The sequence below is a fragment of the Ochotona curzoniae genome, unplaced genomic scaffold (assembly GCF_017591425.1).
Source record: "Ochotona curzoniae isolate NIBS_2020 unplaced genomic scaffold, NIBS_Ocur_1.0 scaffold_4701, whole genome shotgun sequence".
Classification (NCBI taxonomy): domain Eukaryota; kingdom Metazoa; phylum Chordata; class Mammalia; order Lagomorpha; family Ochotonidae; genus Ochotona; species Ochotona curzoniae.
The window spans coordinates 20,768,324-20,793,272 of NW_024467122.1; the positions used below are offsets into that span (position 1 = coordinate 20,768,324).

Sequence of the window (24,949 nt, forward strand, 5' to 3'; positions counted from 1 at the left end):
TCAAAGGTAGGCAGACAGCAAATCCTACCTGGGACACGGGAGAGCATCGAAGTGTGACCATTCAAAATCTCTATTGCTTCTATTTAAATCCTTTCTCTTCTTTTTTAAATTGTTGCTTAATTTTTTAACATTATGGGTCATGTCATATATAATAATCTCTACATAAGACACGCATGTGGTGAAAGTTTAATGAGTTTATACACTGAGCAACTCATCTATAGCTAATAATCTGGGTAGTTTGCTTGCCTCTCAGAAACCCACACCCATACCCTGCTTGCTTGTGGGCTAACTGCCGCGCTCACTTGATGCTAGCTTGGTATCCCTCATGGCTCTACACCTCTACCAATGGCCCGACATAATCAAGTTGGCAGCTGGCAGTCATGCCAGGGAGTGGTGCCACATGGAGGACCCCGTATGGAACTCTGTTGCTGGCAGGTTAGGAGCTCAGCAGTGCCGTCTGCAAGGCACTGCAAGGCACTGCAAGGCACTGCAAGGCACTCGGGCCTAACATTTGTCCTCACCACAATAGCCACTTTATTCGTGAGCCCTTTGGGAGAGGACCGTGGTGGCTGAGGAAGAGGGCTGCCCTATGTCCGCAGAAGGGTCTAGCCATCTTACATACTTCATTATTCCATCCTGATTCTGTTGAGGTCACCTTTGGTGATGATTCACATGGGACACGATTATTGTCATGTTGGTAGCGGTTTGTCCACACGAATCTTCCTTGTCACCAGTGTTCAATCACGTTCAGGTTCTCCATCAGGCAGACGGACTGGCAGATACCCCCACTTGTCAGAGTATCATTGCACGTCGGGTCGTTTTTTTCCTTCTGAGTACAATGAATGGCCCGGTGAACTGCTTGGCAGTGCCCCACAGCCACGGTCCTTCACGGTCCTTCCCAGAACAGAGCTGTCTGCAGCCCGGCCCTGGCCTTCCCTTCCGCTGTCAGGGTCGTAGGGAGCTCTGCATGAGGGCGAGCTACACACTGCAGGAGAGAAGTTGCCTAGAGTCAGGATAATGGGCGCTTGAGCCACATCAGATAACTTTATGACAACTTTGGACCTCTGCTCCAGCTTTCTCCTGCATTTGCCAGTGTGCTTTTATTTTGTTTTGTTTTGTTTTGTTTTTAGTTTTGTGACTGCAACAGCCGGTGCTGAGCTGATCCAAATCCAGGAGCCAGGAACTTCCTCCAGGTCTCCCACACGGGTGCAGGGTCCCAAGGCTCTGGGCCGTGCTCGACTGCCTTCCCAGGCCACAAGCAGGGAGCTGGATGGGAAGCGGGGCTGCCGGGATTAGAACCGGCGCCCCTATGGGATCCCGGCGCGTTCAAGGCAAGGACTTTAGCTGCTAGGCCATTGTGCCAGGCCCCAGCATATGCCACTTTCATTTGTGGCTGCGCATCCTTCAACCTCATGGCCTGGTGGTCTTGCCGGACAACTTGAGGAATGCAGTGGTAACTTGGAGGCCCATAGCAAAGCATTCCACCTGTGATGGGGCCAGGTTGTGTGCCAGAACTTTCTCCAAAGGAGAATAGTTCTCTGAGCAGGATGGCAGGATTTGGCTTCAAAATTATTATTATTATTTTTTATATTGATAATCTTTACATAGTTGATTAGGGCACAAAGGGTCTAGGGTTACAGGAAAGTGAGTAAGACCATTATTTCCACATTTGTGTGTGTGTATCTGGGGTAAGGAGGGAGATAAAGGGAGAAGCCCTACCCAGCATCCCACCCCTCGGCTTCAGAAGTCTAAGGACCTGCATTACAAATCCCCACAGGCTCCAAACAACACTGTCATTTGATTGAATCTGCTGGGTAGCACGGACACAGCGGCGCCACAGCTAGCAGGGGAGGCTGGAGTATTGCAGCGCTTTTGATCTATGCCCCGCTCAAAGCCAACACCTTTTCATGTCACACGGTGAGTGGATTGCAGCAACACACCTTGACTGTGTTGCCACCAAAATCCCAGGCCCTGGCCTGCCTCTTCCTTGACTGTTGGAGGGGCCGGAGCAATACCTCGCATTCCCCACGAGAGGGCTCTCTTGACAAACTCCACATCCTGGATCCCTAGAAGGATATCCAATGAGGTAAAAAGAACTGTAGTCATGTTTCTTTTCCTCTGCCTTTGACACAGGACGAAGTCTTATCACTGGTAAGTCCAGGGAAGCTGTCGCCTGTCATTCTTCGTGTGCAGTCGACTTAATGTCCTCCATGGTCTTATCTATGTGACAACTTGTGGGCCGGGGAGACCATAGAGAGCCCTGCAAGATAAATTCGGACCTCCTCCCACAGAAGTGACAGGCCCCCGGGTTGGGACAGTGCTGGTGTGCTGTTGGATTTGCCAGCTGAAAAACAGACTGTCTGGTGAGTTTTCCGAGCAGGAGCAGAGAAATAAGCCCTTGTCAGATGCCCAGTTGTGCCACAGGTGTCAGGAGATATGTTTGTGCCCACTGCGTCAGCCACAGCTGCAATTCACTGCCCGTATCCGAGATCCTTTGTGGGTTGTGCACAGCCACACAGGGCAAGGAAGAGAGGCACATGGGGCAGACACCACCTGGGCACCTTGCAAGTCCTTCCTGGCAGCACTCAGCTCCACAATCCCTTCAGGAGCATGGCATGGCTTCAGGCTGACAAGTTCAGGAGAAAAAAACAAACGAAAACAGAACAGTGCTAATGGCTCTGCTTTGGCCTTTCCCACCACCAGGTCCTTGCTTCCTGGGCTGTGTGCGTGTGTGTGTGGGTGGGGGGGTGTTCTGTCAGTACCCATCATGCACCCTGCAGCTGGGGCAGCAGCCACAAGATGTATGGGACAGAGCTGTGAGGCAGATTTGAGCCGAAAGTCCCCAGATGATGTGCCCCCTCTGACGAGGGCCTGCAGTCCCGGAACTAGTGCCAGTTCAGAGCCAGCAACCTGCTGCCCCTGAAAGTGGCCCCTTTTGTTCTGCTTCACGTATAGTTGCCTCGGTAGAAGGGCACTGGTCTACCTGGGGTCGGCCACGAGGAAGATGAAGGGGATACAGTTTTGGCCATGTACCAGAGTCCTTGCCCAAGGTGGAGAGGTGCTGCTTTGTTCGCCCTTCACGGGTTTCCGGGTCTGTAAACCGGCTCGGTTCTGGAAGTCAGCTGAGGGGCTGCAACTTTGAGTGGCTTCTATTCACCCGACCCAGGAAGCTGCTGCACACAGAGCTACAAGGGAGTGTTTCAGGGATTTTTCCATGGGCTTCCCTTCTAAAGCACGAGGACCCAACAGCTGACAGCGTGGCCTCCCGCCATCAGACGGTTCTGACAGCTGCTTTCCAGGTGCCCTCTGCACCCACCCTACGCCCGGCCGTGGCATACACTGCTGGGACCCTGCCGACTTGACATCTCATTTCTGCTTTGGCATTTAGGATTCCCCTCTCTCAAGGGCAGCAGTTACAAGCATAAATCCTGGTCCCAAGGAAGTCCACCATACAGCTGCAGCTCCTCCAGGATGCTGGGACTCCCCTTGCAAACTCCTGTCTCGGAAACAGTCAGTGTGGATTCACATACACCTCACTAGGTGGGACACAAAGAGTAGTTCTTCTTTGCTAGGGTACTGAAGATTTCTCTGCACACCCCTCCCAAAACTGTTCTGCACCTCAAGTGTTGACAAAGGCCTTGTTAGATTTATAAGCCAGTTTAGATTATCCTAAAATCTACCAAGTTCAGCAAAATTATTCATCAACAGAATGAACTGCTAAATACTAAAATGAAAACAGACATGAGACAGCTGAAAAGTACCCTATAGCCACTTTAAGATGTATAGCAGCCGGTTCTGTGTATAAACCAAAATTGAAGGGTCAATGAAGTAGTCACATCACAGGACGTGGTTAAGAACTTGCGCTGTTGTGACATATTGATTACTCAATACCGTGTCAGTTAATTCCATATTGTTATAAATTGTTGATGTTGTGCTGGGGCTTCTAATTGGTCGGAAGGTCTCCCCAAGAAACTGTTGAATTTATCTGGACAATAAGATGCTGGACTCTGTGCTTGGTATATGTTTGCAATGAAAGAATCTCAACTTAATTTGAACTGTAATACTGCACCAAGGTGGAGGAATCCACCATGGGGGGAGGGCACGGGGAGGGGTTGGGGGAATCCCAGAGCCTATGAAACTGTGTCACATAATGCAATGTAATAAGTAAATAAATAATTAAAAAAAGAAGTGGCTGTGCTGTGCACTTGCAGATGATTAAGACGGTGAACCTGAGCTGATGAATTTGTGCCTCAGTTGTAAAACTGTCTCACAGACTCTGCACGGAGCATCTCTCTGAGCCGAGTGGAAAGTGTGGATAGTTCATTTGGAGGCAGGCATTTGGGGTAGTGGCTAAGACGCTGCCTGGAGTGTCTGTGTCCTCGTCCTGTTTCCACTGGGATGCCAGCTTCATGTGAATGTGCTCCCTCGGAGGCGGCAGGCGATGGTTCAGGTAACCTCTGCCTCTAGCACGCACCTGGGGGAACTGGATGACGCTCTGGGCTCCTGGCTGCAGCCTGGCCCAACCTAGATGTCGCAGGCGTCTGGAGAGTGAGCCAATGATGTGATATATGCCCATTTATATGTCTCCCTACCTTGTGAAAAGAATTACAAATAAAAAGTTGTACTTTGTTTTGGGTAAGAATAGGAACAGTGAGCCTCCAAATATGGGTCCCCTACTCCTTTCATTCTGGCCGTTGAACAGGTGGATATCTTGAGTGAGCCAAGTTAGAATCCCTTACTGTGTTACCCAGCAAGCTTTCATAAGAAGGAGGGACAGAAAGATCTTGCGTTTGCTGATTCACTCCCAAGAGGTCACAATGGCCAAAGCTGAGCCAATTTGAAGCCGGGAGCAGGAACCTCTTCTGGGTCTTCTACAAAGGTTCAGGGTTCCAAGTGTTTGGCCCATCCTCCATTTCCCAGGCCATAAGCAGGGCACTGAACAGGAAGTAGAGCAGCCAGGACATGAACCTGCACCTATATGGGTTGCTGCTGCTTGAAGTCGGAGGATTAACCAGTTGAGCTCTCGTGACAGCCCCCCCTACCCTTCTCAAATACATACTTTTTGGAAAACTTTCTGGTGGTGCCCAGTGCGATAGCCTAGTGGCTGGGATCTTACCCTTGCATGTGCCAGGATCTCATATGGGCACCAGTTAGTGTCCTGGCTGCTACACTTCCTACCCAGTGCTCTGCTTATGGCCTGGGAAAGCACTGGAGGATGGCTCAGAGCCTTGGGACCCTGCATGCACGTGGGAGACCTGGAAGAAGCTCCTGGCTTCAGATTGGTTCAGCCTCAGCTGTTGTGGCCACTCAGTCCCACCCCCTCCCCCAGCGCGTGGCTCATCTTGTTGTTTCACCATTCCCTACCGAAGCACTCGAATATATAGGGGTTGCCAAGCATCCTTGGGGCAACGGTTGTAGATCTTGCTGGGTGGATGGCCTCGACCAGTAGGGTCAGGGTGGAGGCTGATGTGAGATTTTGAGGTCTCCGAACCAGCCCGAGGGCGTCAGGGTTGGAAGCCAGATCCAAAAGAATAGCTTGGATCTGTTTTGAACACAACGGGAACGGGTCCGAGGTTATTTATCAGGAGATCTTTTTTTTTTTTTTTTCCAGGTCAGAGCCGCAGACTTTCGCGTCAAGGAAGTTTGACTCTTCCGGGCGGCCGTAGACGACCGTCCGGTGCGCCTGCGCGGAAGCTTAGCGGCGTCAAGTCCCTGGTAGTCGGTGACGAGCTCTGCGGTGGCTGCCAGCTCCTGCCCTCGCCATGAAGACACGCTTTAGCACCATTGACCTCTGCGCGGTCCTCGCGGAGCTGAATGCCAGGTGCGGCCCCGACTGTCGGGGGAGAGCCCGTGGAGGGAGCCGGACCCGCTGCCGTGGCCGCTGCGCTCCCAGGGCCAGGCCCGCGTGGGCGAGTGGCGTCTTCCCCCGGGGACCGCAGGGTGCCCAGCTGCCCCTGGCGGCCGCGGACACGCGAGGGGAAACACGAGCCGCCGGCGTGGCCCGTGGCCGCGGAGCCTCCACGGAGCTGGGGGTCAAGGCCGGATCGAGCGGATCCGAGCGGACCCCGCGTCCTCGGCTCGTGCAGCCGTGCGAGCTTTAGGTCCTGTTGCCGGGTGTGTGTGTGTCTGTGGGGCGGGGTTGGGTTGTACGTTTTTCTACACTGGGGAATGCATCAGTTGGATTAGCTTTTGATATATTTCACAAAAAAAAAAAAAAAGAAAAAAAGAAAAGAAGAAGAAAAAGAAAAAGCCGGGGCCCGTTTGGGCGAGATGCAGCTGGGCTGTTCCTGACCCGGTACACCTGCGTTGGGTTGACGTCATAGCCTTTCGCCCTGCTGGTTGTTGACTGTAGCTGTGGCCTTTCGACCTGGAGTGCAGTTAGTTACATGTTTTCTGTGTCGTTACAGCTTGCTGGGGATGAGAGTAAACAATGTTTATGATGTGGATAATAAGACCTACCTTATCCGGCTTCAAAAGTAAGAAGGTTTTACGTGTTTTACTTTCCGTCATTAAATGTGAAATGATTGATGTGTGTGTGTGTGTGTGTAATATAACATTTGAAGTCTTTAGCGCTGGCAAATGTCTTAAAGAAATACGTTTTTGTTGTTGTTTTTTTTCTTCTTCTACAGACCAGACTGTAAAGCCACGCTTTTGCTTGAATCTGGCATACGAATTCACACGACTGAATTTGAGTGGCCGAAAAACATGATGCCGTCCAGTTTCTCTATGAAGGTAAACTCCTCAGTGACAAAGCTCAGGTTAAGCCCTGGAGCTGGAGAGATCCCCAGCGCCCGAGTTTATTCCCTGTTTGGTTTTCATTTGCACTGTGAGGAAGAGGGAGTCGTGCAGGCACAGTGGGATTAATACAGCTGTCAGCATGTCGTTTCAAGTGCTTTCCTTATTATCTGTAATCATTATGTTACAACCTTTTAAAGAAGATTACTGACAGTCATGAAAATGCGTATTTATAAATCAACACAGCATGGTTCAGGATCCAACTTTCACTACACAAGCGCCTTTTCCGTCTGTTCTAGTGCCGAAAGCATTTGAAGAGTCGGAGGTTAGTGAGCGCGAAACAGCTGGGTGTGGATAGAATTGTCGATTTTCAGTTTGGAAGTGATGAAGCTGCTTATCATTTGATCATTGAGCTCTACGATAGGGTAAGTAACATTTGTAGTGGGAAGGTCAAGAACTCACTAAGTCCGTTGTGTAATGCTGCTTCAAAGAAAGTTAGGAACATTGTTTCTGGGTTGAAGACTCTAAGAGAATAATGAAGTGAAGTATAACTTTCTGGTAATTGCCTTGATTTTGTCTGAAGGTCGGCGTTGAAGCTGACCTCGGCCTTGTAGCTTCGTGAATGTTGAAGTAGAGCGAGGACTGCAGGGATTACCTGATGCTAACGTCCTGACACTGGGAGACAGTCACATGGTCCCGTCTACGGGAGGCAGCTAGGGGACTGAACACCTTGGTTTTGGCCAGTTTCGAGGGAAAGACCATTTGTATCCTCACCATCCTTGGCCATTACTGTCTCTTGATAAGCAGTCTTTTATTTCTTTCAATATTTATTTTATTTGGAAAGTCAGATATATAGAGAGGAGGAGACAGAGAAGAAGATATTCCATCTGTTGGTTCACTCCCCAAGTGACTGTGGCAGCTAGAGCTGTACCGATGTGAAGCCAGGACTGAGGAAGCCTCTTCCGGGTCTCCTACGCGGGTGCAGGGCCTCAAGGCTTTGGGCCGTCCTCAGCTGCTTTCCCAGGCCACAAGCAGGGAGCTGGATGGGAAGTGGGGCTGCTGGGATTAGAATTGGTGCCTACATGGGATCCTGGCAGGTGCAAGGCGAGGACTTTAGCCACTAGACTACTGTCCCAGGCCCCAAATTCTTGTATTTTTAAGATTTATTTGTTTGTGTGAAAGGCAGGGTTACAGGGAGAAGTTGTTCATTAACAGCAAGTTAGAATCACCGAGATTGAGATCAAGATGTTCAATTCACAGATTCACTTCTAAATTAGCTGCAGTGGCCAGCGTTGGGCCAGCCTGGTGCCAAGGTCCTGGGTCTCCATCTGGGTCTCAAATGTGAGTAACAGGTGCAGATACTCAAGTCATCATGAGTGCCTTCCCAGGTGCATGAGCAGGGAGCTAGCTGTTCTGTGGTAATTTGCCGTACCACAAAGCCAGCCCTGGAGAATTCGATCAATTGATCCATCCTTCTTTCCTTCCTTCCTTCGTTCTTTCCCTCTTTCCTTCCTTCCTTCCTCTCTCTCTCTTTTCCTTCCTTTCCTCCCTCCTTCCCTTCTTTTATATTCTATTCTTTCTTAGATTTTATTTATTTGAATGGCAGAATTAGAGAGAGTGCTTTTTTTTTTTTGATAATCTTAACATAGTTGATTAGGGTACATAGGATCAGGGGCTATAGGAAAGTCAGTAAGACCATTGTTTCCACACAGATATCATTTTTCCCCCTGTACTGGATCAGGGAGAAACAAAGGGAGAAGCTCCACCCAGCCTCCCACCCATCCCAGGTCCCCAGTGTGGGGCATGCTCCGAGGGTCCTGCTCAAGCAGTTTTGATAGTTTAACAGTTCTGAATTGCTGCCAATTTCGCTGTTCCAAGCACGATGAAATCTCTTCAGAATCCACTGGCTGACATAGTCTCTTCATGGTTGGGGTCTTGAGATCGATAGTTCAGTTGGAGGGATCTCCAAAGAAACTTTTTTCTAAGGTGATCCCAAACCGGATTCTTATGTGTGCTTGCCAGTACAGGGTTCGGCCCCGTCCATTGCTCAATCAGTTTATGCACATGCTGGTCGTTACTATTGCTGTGTCAGTTCTGTTTCCAGCCCTGTCTTCCACGTGAACCATTGGGTGTTAACATTCCAGCCCAATCCTGCCCACTTCATACTCGGCCCTCATGCAAACCAATGGGAGCTGCAGCCTAGTTGGGGTGACTTCCCGTAACCCTCACCAGGCCTGCCCCCTACCCTGGTTCCCATTCTTGCCAATGTGTACTGCAGACTTGTTCAGTTTGTCCCACATCGCATTTAGCTCTCGTACATGCCAATGGGCATTGAAGTGTGGTTCAACCCAACCAGCCCTACTATCCAGCCCACACACATACTGGCAGATGCCTTTCTGTCTAGCCACCTCTACCCCTGTCCTGGTTTTCATGCTCTCCAGTGGGAGTGGTAACCCAAGAGGGAGGCGCCCATTATTTCCCTGGTAGGCCAACTCCCACTCCTGGATTATGCACTCTGCAGGTGGTTTTGGAGCTTAACTGACAGATTTAGCTTCCAGTGACAGCATCTGCCAGCTGATGTGACAAAGCTCATCCAACCCTGACCCACTCTAATTTATGTTTGCACCAGTAGGAACAGTCAACCCAACCTGGCTTTTCCATGATCTACCTCACATGAGTCCCACAGATGTTGTAGTCCTGCCTGGTCTGGTCTGCCCACATCTGAACTCAAGCTCTCCAGTGGGAGTGGTTGTCCATCAGGGGAGCCCACATTCCCCCTACCGGCTTTGCGCCCTCCCTCCCTGGTTCTCACGTGTGCTATTCTGGTGCTCGGATTCGCCAGTGGGTGATGTAAACTGGTTCAGCCTGAGCTGCCCCCGACCTATAATAAGTGTATGCCTGTGGGTATCTTTCTCTGGCCTGGTCTGGGCTGCTCCCTATCGTGGTTCTTGTGCTCACTTGCAGGGACTGTGTCCTGACAGAGGAGTTTGCCGAGCTCCTCCATCAGAACCTCTCCCTATGCCAAATTTTGCGCATACTGGTGGGTCCATGGGCCATCCCTACTTACTCCACCTCCTGTCCTGGTTGGAACAATGGCCTTTCCTTGCTGGCCTTCAATCCATTCCAGTTCTTACTGTTGGATGTTTCAGCCCAGCCAAGGCTCGTCCATACCCAGACACTGCTGACACATGGCTCAGTAGGGGCAGAGACCTAGCCTAGTCCATCCTGTATCTACCCAGGTTCTCCAGAGCACCAGGTGGTGCTGGTGTCTAGCCTGGTTAGGTGTGCCCAGCCGCAGTCCACACTTGTGCCAAGGGAGATTGCAGCCATATCCAGACCAGAATGCAGCCCACACTCTGACTCATGCACTCACCAAGGGGAACCCCAACCTAGTAATGGTGTACTTTTACAGTTCCCCAACCGGGTCTGTTCCCAGACCTAGATTATGCATGTGCCAGTGGTTGCTCTGACCCAGTTGGCTTAGCCCCTCACCTGTCTCAACCTTTGCCTTCGATGCTGTGGCCTAGTATCCCTGGCTCATGCAGACCAGTCGGTTTAAGAGCCTAGTTCGGCATGTCCTGTGCTCTATCCTGATTTCTACCTTGTGAGTTGAAGTTTGTTCAGCCCTGCCTGTCTGCCCCCTTCCAGTTGCAGCTCAGCCCACCCCACATCTTATTTTAGGATGTACATTCAGGTGCTACTGCCTTGACCTTCCCAGACTGTTCTGGGTTCCTTTACCCTTAAGTGATGGTAGGTTCCATGGTCACACCTAGCTCATCCGATCACCACTCCAGCTCGCAAGCTAGCCAGTGGGACTTGTATTTCCAGAGGGTTGGGTCCACACATCCCCTACAGAATCTACCCCTGGACTTGCTTCTCTCACATGCTGGTTAGTGTCTTGACCCTGCCAAGTGTGACCGTACTCTGGTCTACCACTCGGTCAGGTACTGGTACCTAGCCCTGCCAGACAGGACCCCATCCATAGCATTCGTGTAGTCTGGTATGTGGCAGTCAGTGGTGCTCTATGCTAACAGCCTATCTCAGGATTCCCATGTGGGCTGGTAAATCAGTCTGGTCCAAATAGATCTTAGGGACTCTTTCCTCCAAACCACTGTGTCTTAGTCCCCACCCTTGCAGAAAGTTCCGTGACCTCGTTGCTGGAAATCACCCAGAATTCATCCCTCTTCCACACTGGCCTTACCCATGGATGTCCCTAGGCAGCAATTACATATCCTAAATACCCCAGAGCTCTCCACCAGGCGGCCAGCACGCAGAGCCTAGCACCAGATAGGCACCCTGGATGCCTAAATCCTAGGACTTGGTCACTTCTTGGCAGCCAGGGCCTTAATCCAGTTCCCAAGTTTCCCTCATGGTGTACTTACCCCGAGGGAAAAAAATCTCTTGGGCCTGCAGAAAGCCTGGGACTCGGTCACCACTCTCAGCAGTGACTTTGGCCTGAGTCCCCAGCATTGGGTCTGGCCTGGCTGGGCCACCCCCAACAGCCACCACCCTGTAAGGGGGCTGCTTTTGCCCCAACGCCGCAGCCATATCGAGATAGCGCTTTCATCTCCTCTGCCTCCCCCCATGGCTGCCAAGGCTGGAACTGGGCTGATATGAAGCACGGAGTTTCTTCTTGGTCTCCCATGTGGGTGCAGAGGTCCAAGTGCTTGAGCCCTCCTCTGCTGCTTTCCCAGGCATGTTACCAGGGTGCTGGATCAGAAGTAGAGTAGCTGGGCCTTGAACTGGCACCCGTATAGGATACCTGTGCTGTGTGCGGTATCTTTACCCAGGGCGCTACAGCACTATGCCTGAATGTTCTCTTTTAAAGGCTGCTATGATCTCTGCACTTTTCCCTGCAGAGTGTCTCATGACCCTGAAAGTATAAGCACATGTGTCCAGGGAGAAGCACATGAGAGCTTTACCATCTTGTGCTGCCCTGGGGCGGCCGTGGGGGGAGGTGGGGAGGTGGTACTTCCCTCGGGGTTGATGCTTGTACTGTGTGGTTACTGTTCAAACAGCTCTTTTGTTTGGTCAATGTAGAAATGGAGAATTGCCTCCTAGCAACTATTCTGTTTATTTCATTAGACTTTTCGCATAGTGCTTGTTATGCTTTAGCTGGGAAGAATAAGAACTCTAAATTTTGGAGAAGTTAAGGAATTAAAATTTCATAGCATTATTCCTGCATCAGAGTAGTGGAACTAGTTTCAAACGGCTCATACTTCAACTAATTTTGACTTTTAAGATCATAATAGAATCAACTTCTTACGTTTTTGCTAGTATTAACATAATTTCTTTACTTCTCTATATGTGTGCGGGGGGATAGTTTGAACCTTAAACTATCAAAAATTCTTTGTGATATACATGTAAGAAATTGAAATTTGTTTCTTTTGGCATATTCAGTGAGCAATTATTATTATTTTTTTTCTAAATCAGTGCTTTCTGTGCTTTCCTGTTTCCTGATTTGCAGGCCTAGTTGGCAAATCATTGTACCAGTGGTGCTGAAGCCTTAAGCATAAACAATTCTTCAAACAATTCTTTGATGAAACCTACTGCTAGGGGACACTGTTTTGTGATGACCAGGGTATAGGACCCGGGCAGAGAGTCTTGCTGTGTGCCCTCCGCTTCCTCTGAACTGCTTTGTGCCTTTTTTGTTTCTTTGCTTTTATTGGTTACTGATTGCTTTTGCCGTCTTCCGCTCCCTTGCAAGAAACAACAGCCACCTGGAACTGATTTTTGTATATGGTCTTTGTTGGTCAAATTTTTTTTTTTTTTTAAGATTTATTTTTATTGGAAATGCAGATTCACAGAAGGAGTAACAGAGAGAGATCTTCCATCCACTGGTTTACTCCCCAGATGGGTACAGTTGCGCAGCCAAGTCTGTCCAGAGCCAGGAGCCAGAAGCTTTTTCCAGGTCTCCCACGCAGGTGCAGGGTCCCAAGGCTTGGTGCCGTCCTCTCCTGTTTTACCAGGCCACAAGCAGAGAGCTGGAGGGGAAGTGGAGCATCTGGGACACGAACCAGTGCCCGTATAGGATCCTGGTGCATCCTAAGTGAGGATTTAGCCATTAGGCCATCCCACTGGTCCAATTTTCTCTTCTAGTTACATGATATCTTTTAACAGTCCTTTGGTTAGTGTCTACACTGCATGTTAGAGGTTTGAGTTTGAAGCCTGCTGCTCACTCCTGACTCCAGCTCCTTGCTGTGCACAATGTCCATGTGGGAGCGTTGGAGAAGTCCCCAGCTCCTGGCTGCTGTCAGGCTCTTGCAGGCATGTGGGGAGTGAACTGCTGGCTGGGAGTGTGTGTGCACGCTCTCTGCCTCTTGCCCATGCATACTGTCTTTCTCTGAAGTTAAAAACCTTTTTTTAAACTTTATTTTTGAAATGAGTATAGATCCATTCACAATTTGCATAGAAATGGTAAGGATGGTGTGGGGAGGTCTACACTCTAATCCCCCTGATTGTTACGTAATTGCACTGATGTCAGTATGATGCACGCACATGGATCTGTGTATTTTACTCTGTAGTGACTACCACCGCAGTCAAGACAGAGACTGCTTGTGTTGTCACAAAGATCCTTGTTGTAATGGTAGGAAGGAGCAGCTGACACCTTCCTACCATTCCCAGCCCCGCAGAACTAAGACATTTGGCTCTTGAGCCGAGGGTCTCCCAGCCTTGGTGGAGGGACTACTGCACGTAGGCTTGGTTTTGTTTGTATATTTCCTTTGACAGGCACACAAGCACATCTGTTATCTGCTGGTTCCCTCCCAAAGTGTTATTAACCACTGAAATGTACATGTTTTTCAATATTTCAGTCAATGTATACTTCCACATTTTTTTTAAAAGGAAGGGTTGTTTTTTTTAAAAATATTTATTTTTATGGCAACATCAGATATAGATAGAGGAGGAGAAACAGAAATATCTTCCATCTGATGATTCAATCCCCAAGTGACTGTGACGACTGGTGCTGTGTCAATTCAGAGCCAGGAGCTTCTTTCAGGTCTCCCACACGGGTGCAGGGTCCCAATATCCTTGACTGCTTTCCCAGGCCATAAGCAGGGAGCTGGATGGGAAGTGGGGCTGCCGGAATTAGAATCGGCATCCGTATGGGATCCTGGTGCGTTCAAGGTGAAGACTTTAGCTTCTAGGCTATGGCGCCGGGCCCAGTAATAACATTTTACTATGAAATTGATCTAGCATGATTTTGATTGATCTTTTTTACGTTTAGGCTGTTTCTATTTTTTTGTACATAAATAGCACGGAATATCTTTCCAGTGTTTACCTCTTGAACTACACAGAGTTAATTCATTAGGCTGCATTATTGAATGTGAAATTGCTTAAGAAAAGGATATTATTGTTTTTACTGCTGTTCCCAAATAGCTGTTGTTTCAAAAGGACAGATTGCAGGGGAGAGTATGATAGCTGTTTGCCTGGCTTCTGAAGTAGACGATCTGTTGGTGCTATTGGTACCCACGTGTTGACAAACATGTCTCATACAGGTGGAGGGGGTGTCAGAGTTCAGTGAGTGTGCTTCTCCCAGTAAGTTCTACGGACTCTGAGGCCGTGATTCACTGTGCCTTGGACTCTGTCTTCAACATGTGCTTATCTTACTTTGTAGAGTGTGCTTGGCCTTGCAAGGCCCTTGGTGGGACTTGGTGTGCTAGTTTAGTAACCTCGATTCATTTGTTAGGAGACTACATTATCTTTCTCCATTTTTGAATGACTTGGGAAGGCGCTAAATTGTATTGTATTCTTTTACAGGGGAACATTATTCTTACGGATTCTGAGTACCTAATTTTAAATATCCTAAGGTTTAGAACTGATGATTCCGACGATGTGAAGTTTGCCGTTCGTGAGCGCTATCCAGTGGATCATGCCAGAGCTGCTGAGCCTTTGCTTACTTTGGAAAGGTAACATGTTTGTAAATGCATCTGCTTGTAGCAAAAGGTGAGGCAGATCATATGTTGGAGTGTGAGAGATGTAGACTGCTTGAGCTATACAAATGTGAATGAAGACAGTTAAGCCGCCTTTGGGCATAGCAGATGGGTGTTTTTTTAAACTTTTTGAGTTACTTCAGGTGTTTGTGATCTTTGGGTAAAGTGAAGACACTTAGTGGTTTTGTGTTAGACATGTGGATATTTTGGGCACAGCGCAAAGGATGGGAGAAGCTCTGGTTTTCCTAAGGGAAATGGGGGTGGGCATGAGGTGGTAGCTGTGGTGTGCCCCTCACTCTGAAGGCTCTGCTGATGGAAATGGAAATGGAGCTTGCATCAGGGTCAACCAGAGGGGCTGGTCAACACAGACTCTAGCCTCTCCTGGCTAATTCTTACATCTGGAGTGGGGCTCAGGGGTTTACGTCTAACACATTTGCTGGTGATGATAATCCTGCTTATCAACACGTTGACCCATAGCATCCTGAAGAGTTCTTATTAAACTAACCGAGCCCTTTTAGGCGGTAAGATTTGGCAAGAATATTCATGTATGCTTAACCTTCATATAAAAGTTTATTTTGCATCACTTTTTCCACAATGTGGCTGGCCACGTTGATGGCAAGTGCTATTGGCATAGTTGGAAAAGTGGACTGTTTTTGAAAACCTGTGTTTATGTCTTAGCCTGATGGTTTAATAATCTGTTAAACTGACACCTGTTTTCTCACCTACAAAATGAACTAATTTCTGTTAATGTGTTAGAGTGTTAAAAATCAAATGATGTAATGCAGTGGAACATATGACATTGCCATAAGGTTTGCTGAGTGAGATTGTAAGAGGTGTGTCATTTTGTTTCACAGATTGACTGAAGTAATAACCAGTGCACCAAAGGGCGAACTACTGAAGAGAGTTCTCAACCCTTTACTTCGTGAGTAAACCAGAGAAATGAAGTGTTTGCAAGATACTGGTTTTTCAGCAGTATATTTAAATCTTTTATTTGGGCAGAAAATTAGAATGGGGAATTTAAAATGGTCTTTTGAATAAATAAGAGTTTGTTTTTAAGGATAAAGTTACTTTACCACATGAAGTTTGAACTGTGATTCTATTTAAAAACAGTACATAGTGTGTTAGTATTGCAGTGCTAGGTATTCTGTAAGAAGCCAGTGTTTTTCAAAATGTATATTCATTTTAATAACCATTTTCCTTGATTTTTTTAAAAAGTGGATTTCAGGTTATCGCAGTATCTGCAAGACTCTTATGGTCCCACTAGACTCTTATACTTAGGACTGTCGTTGCTTGGCCATTTAATGTGAGGCAGACATAGTGGCTGGCAGGTTCCATTGCTTACCTTTTCCTGGGCCTGGCGTGATGACCCGATCCGGTGGTCTGGTGGTTAGAGGAGTCCTCTTGAAAGCACCGGGATCCCATATGGGCACCGGTTCTAATCCAAGCCCCGCTTCCCATCCAGCTCCCTGCTTGTGGCCTGGGAAAGCAGTTGAGGATGGCCCAAAGCCTTGGGACCCTGCACCCGTGTGGGAGACCTGAAAGAGGAATTGGGCTCCTGGCTTCGGATCGGCTCAACTCCAGCTGTTGTGATCACTTGGGGAGTGACCCACTGGACAGAAGATCTTCCTTTCTGCCTCTCCTCCTCTCTATATATCTGACTTTCCATTGAAAAATCTTTAAAAAAATTAAAAAAGAAAGTTACTTTTTCCGTCTTAAAAGTTAAAATACATTAATAAAATGTCTCCCAGGGGCTGCCACTGTGGCATAATAGATTACTCTTCTGCCTGTGGCTCTGTTATCTCATATGGATGCTGGTTCAAGTCCTGGCTGTTCCATTTCTGATCCAGTTCTCTTTATGGTCTGGCAAAGCACTAGAATATGGCTGAAGTCCGTGGACTCCTGCACTCATGTAGGAGATCTGAAGGAGACTCTTGGTTCCCAGCTTTGGACCTGCCCAACTCTGGCTGTTACAGCCATTTGAGGAGTGAAACAACAGATGGAAGAACTCTCTCTTTTGGTCTGTCCCTCCTTTTCTCTGTCTATAACTGTGTCTTTCAAATTAGGAAGAAAAGTCTTTTGAGATTTTGGTAAGGCTTATGTTGAATCTGTAGATCAATTTATTTATTACAGTTACTTTAATTTTTCTCCATTATGTTTTATGGTTTCCAGTGTGTAGATTTTTTTTTTTTTTTTTTGAAAATGTGTGCTTTCTTTTTTTAAAAGATTTATTTTTTATTATTTTTTTTCATTGGAAAGGCAGATATACAGAGAGGAGAGACAGAGAGGAAGATCTTCCGTCCGATGATTCACTCCCCAAGTGAGCGCAACGGCCGATGCTATGCCGATCCGAAGCCAGGAGGGTCTCCCACGCGGGTGCAGGTTCCCAAAGCTTTGGGCCGTCCTCGACTGCTTCCCCAGGCCACAGGCAGGGAGCTGGATGGGAAGCGGGGCTGCCGGGATTAGAACCAGCGCCCATATGGGATCCCGGGCGTGCAAGGCGAGGACCTTTAACCACTTGTGCCACCGCGCCGGGCCCTCCAGTGTGTAGATTTTACACTTTCTCTGTTAGATTTGTCTCCAAATATTTTATTCTTTTTGATGCTTTTATGAGTGGAATTTCCTAAATTTCACATTGAGCAGAAACCCAGTTAATTTTTATGTATTTTGACTTGTATTTTCCAAACCTGATTAATTCATTTATTCTGGTAGATACATATTTTTTTTTTTTTTATATTTTTATTGGAAAGGTAGATTTACAGAGAGGAGAGACAAAGATCTTCTGTCTGAAGATTCACTCTCCAAATGATCACAACAGCCACAGTTGAGCTGATCTAAAGCCAGGAATCCGGAGCCTCTTCCGGGTCTCCCACACAGGTGCAGGGTCCCCAAGCTTTGGGCTGTCTTCCACTGCTTTCCCAGGGCACAAGCAGGGAGCTGGATGGGAAGTGGAAGTGCTGGGATTAGAACCGGTGACCATGTAGAATCCTGGCATGTGTGTGGTGAGAACTTGAACTACTAGGCTACCATGCCAGGCCTTCTGGTAGACTTTTAATATTTGGATTCCGTAGAATTTTTTTTTTTAGCTTACAGGCTCATACCATCTATGATTATAGATGCTTTACTTCCTTTTGAAATGAAATGTCTAATTAGTTGTGTGTTGTTACGCCAGCTCTAATTCTAGAAACGTGTAGAATATTCTGAGGCCGAATAATCTTGTCTTACGATTTTAGTAGAAAAGCATTCACTCTTTCACCACCAAGTATAAATGTAAGTTGTGAGCTTTTTTATAGGTGCTCATTATCAGGCTAGGAAAGCTCTTTTCTTTTTTGGGTCATTGATAGTGCTTATGTGGAAGTATTGACTTTGGTCAAATGTTTTTTCTGCCTCTTTTTAAATGGCACATGGGTTTTGTCTTTTATTCTATTAGGAAAATGTGTTACAGTAGCCATTTTTTGAATGCTGAACTAAACGCTGTGCTTTACATGTGAATCCTTGTGGTCATGGTTTAAAAACCTTTTTATACGTGGCTGATGTCCATTGAACTTCTGATAACTTACATTGATTTCTGTAAGTTTATTGTAGTCTCAGATTTCCATAAGTACTTGAATTTTCATTTCCAGTAATATTTCAAAATAAGTAAATCTGATTTTCATTGGTTATTGTTACTGAAACCATTTATATTGAGGTATAAATTTATACTGTATGAACTTTTTATGTCATATTTTGTAAGAAAATATTAAAATTAGGGCCTGACATGATGGCTTGCTGACTAAATCTTTGCCTCACACGTGCTGGGATTCCATATGGGCAACGGTTCCTGTCCCGGCTGCTCTACTCCCATACAGCTCCTTGCTTGTGGCCTGGGAAAGTAGCAGAACATAGCCCAAAGCCTTAGCACCCTGCGCCCGCATGGAGGCCAGGGCGAGGTTCCTGGTTCATAGCTTCTGATTGGTTCAGTTCCAGCCATTGCAGTTTTTTGGGGAGTGAACCTTCGGATGAAAGATCTCTATTCCACCTTCTCTGTAAATCTGCCTTTCCAATAAAGTAAATAAATTTTTTCTTTTTCATAAAATTATTTCATTTTGATGGTCTTTAGTTGAGGGTCAAGGGCCATAGGAAAGTAGATAAGACCATTGTTTCCACATTCTCTTTTTTTTTTTTTTTCCTGTATCTGGGAGAAGGGGAGAGATAAAGGTAGAAGCCCCACCCAGTCTCCCACCCATCGCAGGTCCCTGATGTGGGGCATGCTCTGAGGGTCCTGCTCAAGTGGTTTCGATAGTTCAACTATTCTGAATTGCTGCCAGTCTCACCATTCCAAGCATGATGAAATCTCTCTAGAATCTACTGGCTAATATAGTCCACCTTAGAGTCTCCGTTTGTCCAGCTTTTCACTGCCAACACTTGGCTGGGGTAGTTGATCAGTTTGTTCTGTCCTCCGTTATGGTACCAAGTGCCCTCTGCAGACTCCAATGTACTGCCATATCCTCCATGCGTATCCGGATATGCTGTCCACTATTCCGTCTGCACCACTGAAGAGGCTCAGCTATGACACATGCACTCCATGGTCAGATCATGGAACCTGCACTTCTCTTCATGGCTGGAGTTCTGAGTCCAGCGGTTTATTTGGGAGGAAACTTCATCTGAGGTGATCCCAGACTTGATTCTTGTGTGTGCTTGCCAATACAGGGCCTGGCACAGTCTGTTGCACACACTGGTAGTTGCAATTGCTGGGTCAGTTCTGTCTCTTGCCCTGTCTTGAATGCAAATCAGTGAATGTTGGAGCCTAACCCGATTATGCCCACTGCCCACTCGGCCGTCACGCAAACCAGTGGGATCTGCAGCCTTGTTAAGAGTGACCTGTAATAGGTCCAACCAGGCCCGCCCCCTGCCTTAGTTCCTGCGTTTGCCAGTATGTACAGCAGACTGGTCCTGTCTGTCCCACATCCCATTCAGCTTTCATATGTGTCAATGGGCATTAAAACAATTTAAAAACAATATTATAAATAATACCCTTTGCTTTTGCAGCCTATGGGCCTGCTCTCATCGAACACTGCCTAATGGAAAGTGGTTTCCCTGGCAATGTCAAAGTGGATGAAAAACTAGAAAGTAAAGGTATGTGTGCATAGTTCAAATGTTACTTTCATTAATTTCCTTTTTAACAACTGAAAATTACTTTTAGGACAATAGTAAGTTAAGTAGGTGTAAGTTTTAAAAATCTGACTTTATTTATTTTGCACACATGGATTATTCTGGATTTCTTTCTCTACTTTGAAGCTTCGGTCCTAGTACGGTTCCGTCTCTTGATCTGTGTGGTTACCTTTTGAGTTTTAAAGTGTTTTCCTTTTCCATCCTTCCAGTTGAGAGTGGTTATTGAACTTGGGATGCTTGAAGTCCCAACAGTTGAATTATCAACTCTGTGACTCAGAACTTATGGTGAGCCAACAGATTGCGTTGGCCATACATTTTAATTGCTCCAGTACTGTGATATGGCTAAATGATGAATCAAGTTGTTATTACAAACTAGAAAAGCTAAATACACTGCAATGAAGTATAGAGTAATAAAAGGAAAATAGAAAGTTTTGTCTTTGACAGATTTTAATTTGCAGATTTTCTTGTGTAATTTAAAATAATTTAAAAATTATTCTTGATGTCTATACTTGAGTGTTACGTATAATTTATGAAGGTTAAGGGATAAGTTTAATGTTAGAAATTTTGTGTTTCAAATTGCCAGTTAATTTTTTTCTTTTCTTTTTGATGATGTTTACATATTGAGAAGAATGCATGCCCATGTGGACCCACTAATTTGGAGGTGGGGTTGAGGAATAGGGGAAAAGTGGATGAGATTACTTGTTTCCATTTTACTTTTCTTCCTGTATTGAGGGAAAGGAGAGAAGCCACACCCAGCATCCTAACCACATTAGTACCTGGGGATGGGGGACAGCCACCCAGTGTCAATCCAGGGTCCCTGATGTACATGCTCCAAGGGTTCTGCTCACGTGGGTTTGATAGTTCTGAGACACTGTTGATTTCATTAATCCATTGCGCTACTGGCCCAATTTCATTAATCCAAGGAAAGGAACTCTTCCAAGGTCCATTGGCTGACCTAGTGTACCCTAGAGTCTCCACTCACCCAGATAATTTCAATGCTTAGCTGGGAGAGTTGTCTGATTTGTTCTGCCATCCCTGCTCTGCTATGGTACTATATGCTAAGTGGGTACTGTAACCTGGCCTGATCGGTCTTGGTTCTTGACTCAGCTGCATGTGAATCACCTATCCAGCCAGGTCTACCCCCAGCCCTGGTTCTTATGCTCACTGGTGAAAGCTACAGCCATTAGAGGTGCCAACACTTTCCCTACTAGGCCCATTCCCAGCCTTGAATCTTGGAGTTTCCAGGTGCAGGGTCTGTGTCCTGACAGGGATTCCCCCTGGTTCCTCTATGAGGTCACCCCCTAGTGGCAGATCTTGCTCACAGCAATGGGTGATTATCCCAGTCTGACTTTGCTCACCTCCTGTCCTAGCAGATATAATGGCCATTACTGACCAGTCTACCCCCATTCTGGCTCTTACTGTTGAGTACTACAGCCCAACCACACCTGGTCCACCCCCAGGCCCAGCTCTTGCAGAGAGCTCAGCAGGTGCTAAGACATAGCCCAGCCTGTCCTATACCCACCCTGGCTCTTGCAAGCACCAGAAGGTTCTGGGTCTAGCACAACCCAGACCCGGTCCACACCCATGCCAAGGTGTACTGCAGCCATGTTCAGACCAGTTTACCACTCCCATTCTGGCTTTTGTGCTCACCAGTGGGAACCACAACCCAGCCGGGGCATCCCCTTAGCTCCCCGACCAGGCCTGCTTCTATCTGGATCTTACACATGCTGGTAGTTGTTCTGACCCAGCCTGGCATAGCCCATTCTACTCTTGGTCTTTGTCACTGGATGCTGCAGCCTGGCCTTTTCCTGTCCACTCCCAGTCCCAAGTCTTGCTGGTGATTGCTACAGGCTAGTCCTGTTCGAACTGCCCCCATTCCTGGCTTTCATGTGATAACCTAACCTAGCATAGCCCACACTCCATCTTGGCTCCTGCACGTTTTGGTGCTAAGATTTGGCCCAGACCTGCCAGGTCTGCTCCCCCCACCCAGACCCAGCCTACACGCTTGCTGACATGTGAATCAGCCTTGCTGAGCCTTACCAACACCCAGTGCTGGTTTACATGCTCACTCTCAGGAGCCCACCAGGCCCACTCCCAGACCCAGATCTTGCATGTGCCATTTTGTACTCAGCTCTTACCCAACATAGTCTGCCCCTCTATCTCTGTGTGTTCTGGTGGATGTTGTGGCCTAGCCCACCCCACACCCAATTTTTGCATGCACCATGCTGTAGCCTGGACCAATCCAGCCTCTTCCCAACCCCAGTTCCCATGAGTGTCAGGTGGTTCCATGGTCATGCCTGGCTTAGCCTGTCACCCATACCAGCTCTTGAGCAAACCAGCAGATATTGCAGTTCTGCCCCGAGACCTGGTTGTTTTGAGCTCTGGTTAGTGTCATGGTTCAGCTCCAACACTCATAGCAGCGATCTACCCCCTAGGTAGGCCCCAAGCCTTAACTTTAGTGTGTGCCAGTAGGTGGGGGTCAGTGGTGGTCAGTACTTACTAATCCAGCTCAGGTCTCCCACGTTTGCGCGTTCAGCAGTCTGACCTGGACAGATCCTCCGGCTTCTCTCCTCCAAGCTACTCGGCCTCTGCTCCTTTGTTAACTTGCAAGTATAGTAGTCTTGTTGGCAGAAGTCCCCCAGAAGTCATTCCTCACCTGTAACATACTCTCTCAGTCATCCCCCATTTCTGATCAATCCACAGTCCCTGTGCCCACGAGCACATGGGTTCACCAGCCTGGTCTTCTGGCAGGGTAGTGTGCTGACCTGGAGTCCTGCCCACCCACCTGGTACCCCAGGGTTAGTCCTCTGGCATATATTAATGAGTCCATAAGCCCAGCACACCATGCCAGCGTACCAGCCTAAGCATACCCTACCTTCCCTCCACCCGCTTGGGACCCAAACATGTTGGGAAGTTTCTAGGCCCGCTCTGCTCTGCTGGCCCCCAGCCCAAGTCCCTAAGCCCCCTAGGGCCACCTAGGTGCTGTTGCAACAAAAGGAAGGCCAGGAGCATGTTCTTGGTCTTCCACTTGGGTGCAGGATCCCAAGTACTTTGGTCATCCTCCTTCATTTTCCTGGGCCATAAACCAAGATCTGAATCAGAAATGAAGCAGCAGGGGCACAAACCGGTGTCCATATGATACACCAGCACCACAGGCAGGGTTTTAGCATACTGCGCCGCAGGGGGCCTGCATGCAGTATTTTTAAGTGATACTCATGTGTTTCCCACAAGCTTTAAAAAGTGTATTTATGGGTCTTGTGTGGTAGCTGAGTGGCTAACATTCTTGCCGTGCACATGCTAGGATCCCATATGGGTGCCAGTTTGTATCCTGGCTGCTCTGCTTCCCATTCAGCTCATGCTTGAGGCCTGGGAAAGTGGTCAAGGATGGCACAAAGCCTTGGGACCCTGTACCCATGTTGGAGATGTGGAAGAAGCTCCTGGCTCCTGGCCTCAGATTGGTTCAACTCCAGCCATTGTGACTACTTAGGGAGTGAACCAGAGGATAGAAGACCTTTCTTTCTGTCTCTTCTTCTCTCTGTAAATCTGACTTTCCAATAAAAAATAAATACATATATTTTTAAAAGATTCAGAGAGGGAAAGGAAGAGGAAGAAAGAGAAAATGAACATTGCATGCGCTGATTTACTCTTCACGTGTCTGCAATGGCTGAGACTGTGCTGGGGCTGAAACTAGGAAACAGAAAATGAGTCCCTGACTGGAGGACCCGGTTATGAAAGCTGGAGTCAGGAGCTGGAATCCAACCTGACACTCAGATGTAGCATACAGGCATCCTAACTGGGGTCTTCATCTCTAGGCTAAATGTCCACTGCTCCCTAGAGTCTCCATGGTAGAGTGAATTTGATCCACACCTGCAACAAAAGCATGTGGCAATCTTCAGGAAAACTTCAGAGAGTAGATTTCTTACTACCTATATAGCTTTTTCTCAGATTATAATGTATTATGAAGCTGTTGTAACTGAAATAGTAGATTTGGCGGCAGGGAATAGCCAATGAAGAATCCAGAAGCAGACCTGATTGTGCGTGAGAATTTAGTTCATGAGCAAAGTGCATGTCAGATCCTGGAAGGAAAGATGGTTGAGCCCCTGTGCTAATACACCAGCTGAAGTGTGACCTTATTTGTGTACCTGCTACACTGAAAATAATAGCTATCTTTCTAGAATACTTTGTTACTTCATAAATACTTTTCTGCATATTTTAAATGGCACTGTAGCATTTTTTCCCCCTTTTTGTTTCCTTGTTAGATATTGAGAAAGTACTGGCTTGTCTCCAAAAGGCAGAAGAGTATATGAAGACAACATCCAACTTCGGGGGAAAGGTAACACTGCGTATACTTACTACAAGCTGTTGTGATTTTATTTATTTACCTTTCTAGAAGTTAAAGTTTCATTAAAAAATCAGTAAATGTTTTAATTTTTTTCTGATCCTTTTAAAATAATTCAAAAATTTATCAAAAAGGCTGATTCCCATCCATTGGTTCACTCTCTGAAAGCCTGCAATAGCTGTGGCAGGATTAGAGTTGGGCCAGGGATCGGAAACTCATTGCAAGTCTCCAGTGTGGGTTCCCCTCCTTGTTGCCTCCCAGAGTTTGTACTGGCAGCAAAAAGGAGTCAGCAAGTGCCCAGTGAGGTAGCCTAGCAACTAAAGTCCTCAGCTTGCACGCGCCGGGATCCCCTATGGGTGCCAAGTTCTAATCCCAGCAGCCCCACTTCCCATCCAGCTCTCTGCTTATGGCCAGGGAGGTCAGTCGAGTCCCAAAGCCTTGGGATCTTGCACCCATGTAGGAGACCTGGAGGAGGCTTCTGGCTCCTGGCTTCAGATCATTTCAGTTCTGGCCATTGTGGCTACCTGGGGAGTGGATCATTAGATACAAGATCTTCTCTGCCTTTCCTCCTCTCTGTATATCTGACTTTGCAATAAAAACAAATAATCTTTTTAAAAAGGAAGATATATTTATTTCAAAGGCAGAATTTACAGAGAAATCTTCCATCCACTGGGTTATTCCCCAAATGGCCACAGTGGCTGGTGCTGTCCTATCTGATGCCAGGAACCGTGAGCTTATTCTGGATTTGCCACATTGTTGATGCAGTGCTGGAGCACCAGGGTCATCTCCCACTGCT

The 24,949-nt window shown here is 47.4% G+C and overlaps 1 protein-coding gene across 2 annotated transcripts in view; it reads left to right on the forward strand.

Moving 5' to 3' along the window:
- Positions 1-5,676: 5,676 nt before the first annotated feature.
- The window catches only part of NEMF (nuclear export mediator factor), a 52,214-nt gene continuing 32,941 nt past the window's right edge, over positions 5,677-24,949 (forward strand). For both annotated transcript variants that reach the window (XM_040969937.1, XM_040969938.1), the window contains exons 1-8: positions 5,677-5,821; positions 6,408-6,476; positions 6,630-6,732; positions 7,035-7,160; positions 14,494-14,642; positions 15,521-15,588; positions 19,692-19,778; positions 24,074-24,147. In XM_040969937.1, coding sequence (XP_040825871.1) covers positions 5,763-5,821; positions 6,408-6,476; positions 6,630-6,732; positions 7,035-7,160; positions 14,494-14,642; positions 15,521-15,588; positions 19,692-19,778; positions 24,074-24,147 — 735 coding nt within the window. In that variant the 5' untranslated portion in view covers positions 5,677-5,762. The remainder of the gene's footprint in view (positions 5,822-6,407; positions 6,477-6,629; positions 6,733-7,034; positions 7,161-14,493; positions 14,643-15,520; positions 15,589-19,691; positions 19,779-24,073; positions 24,148-24,949) is intronic.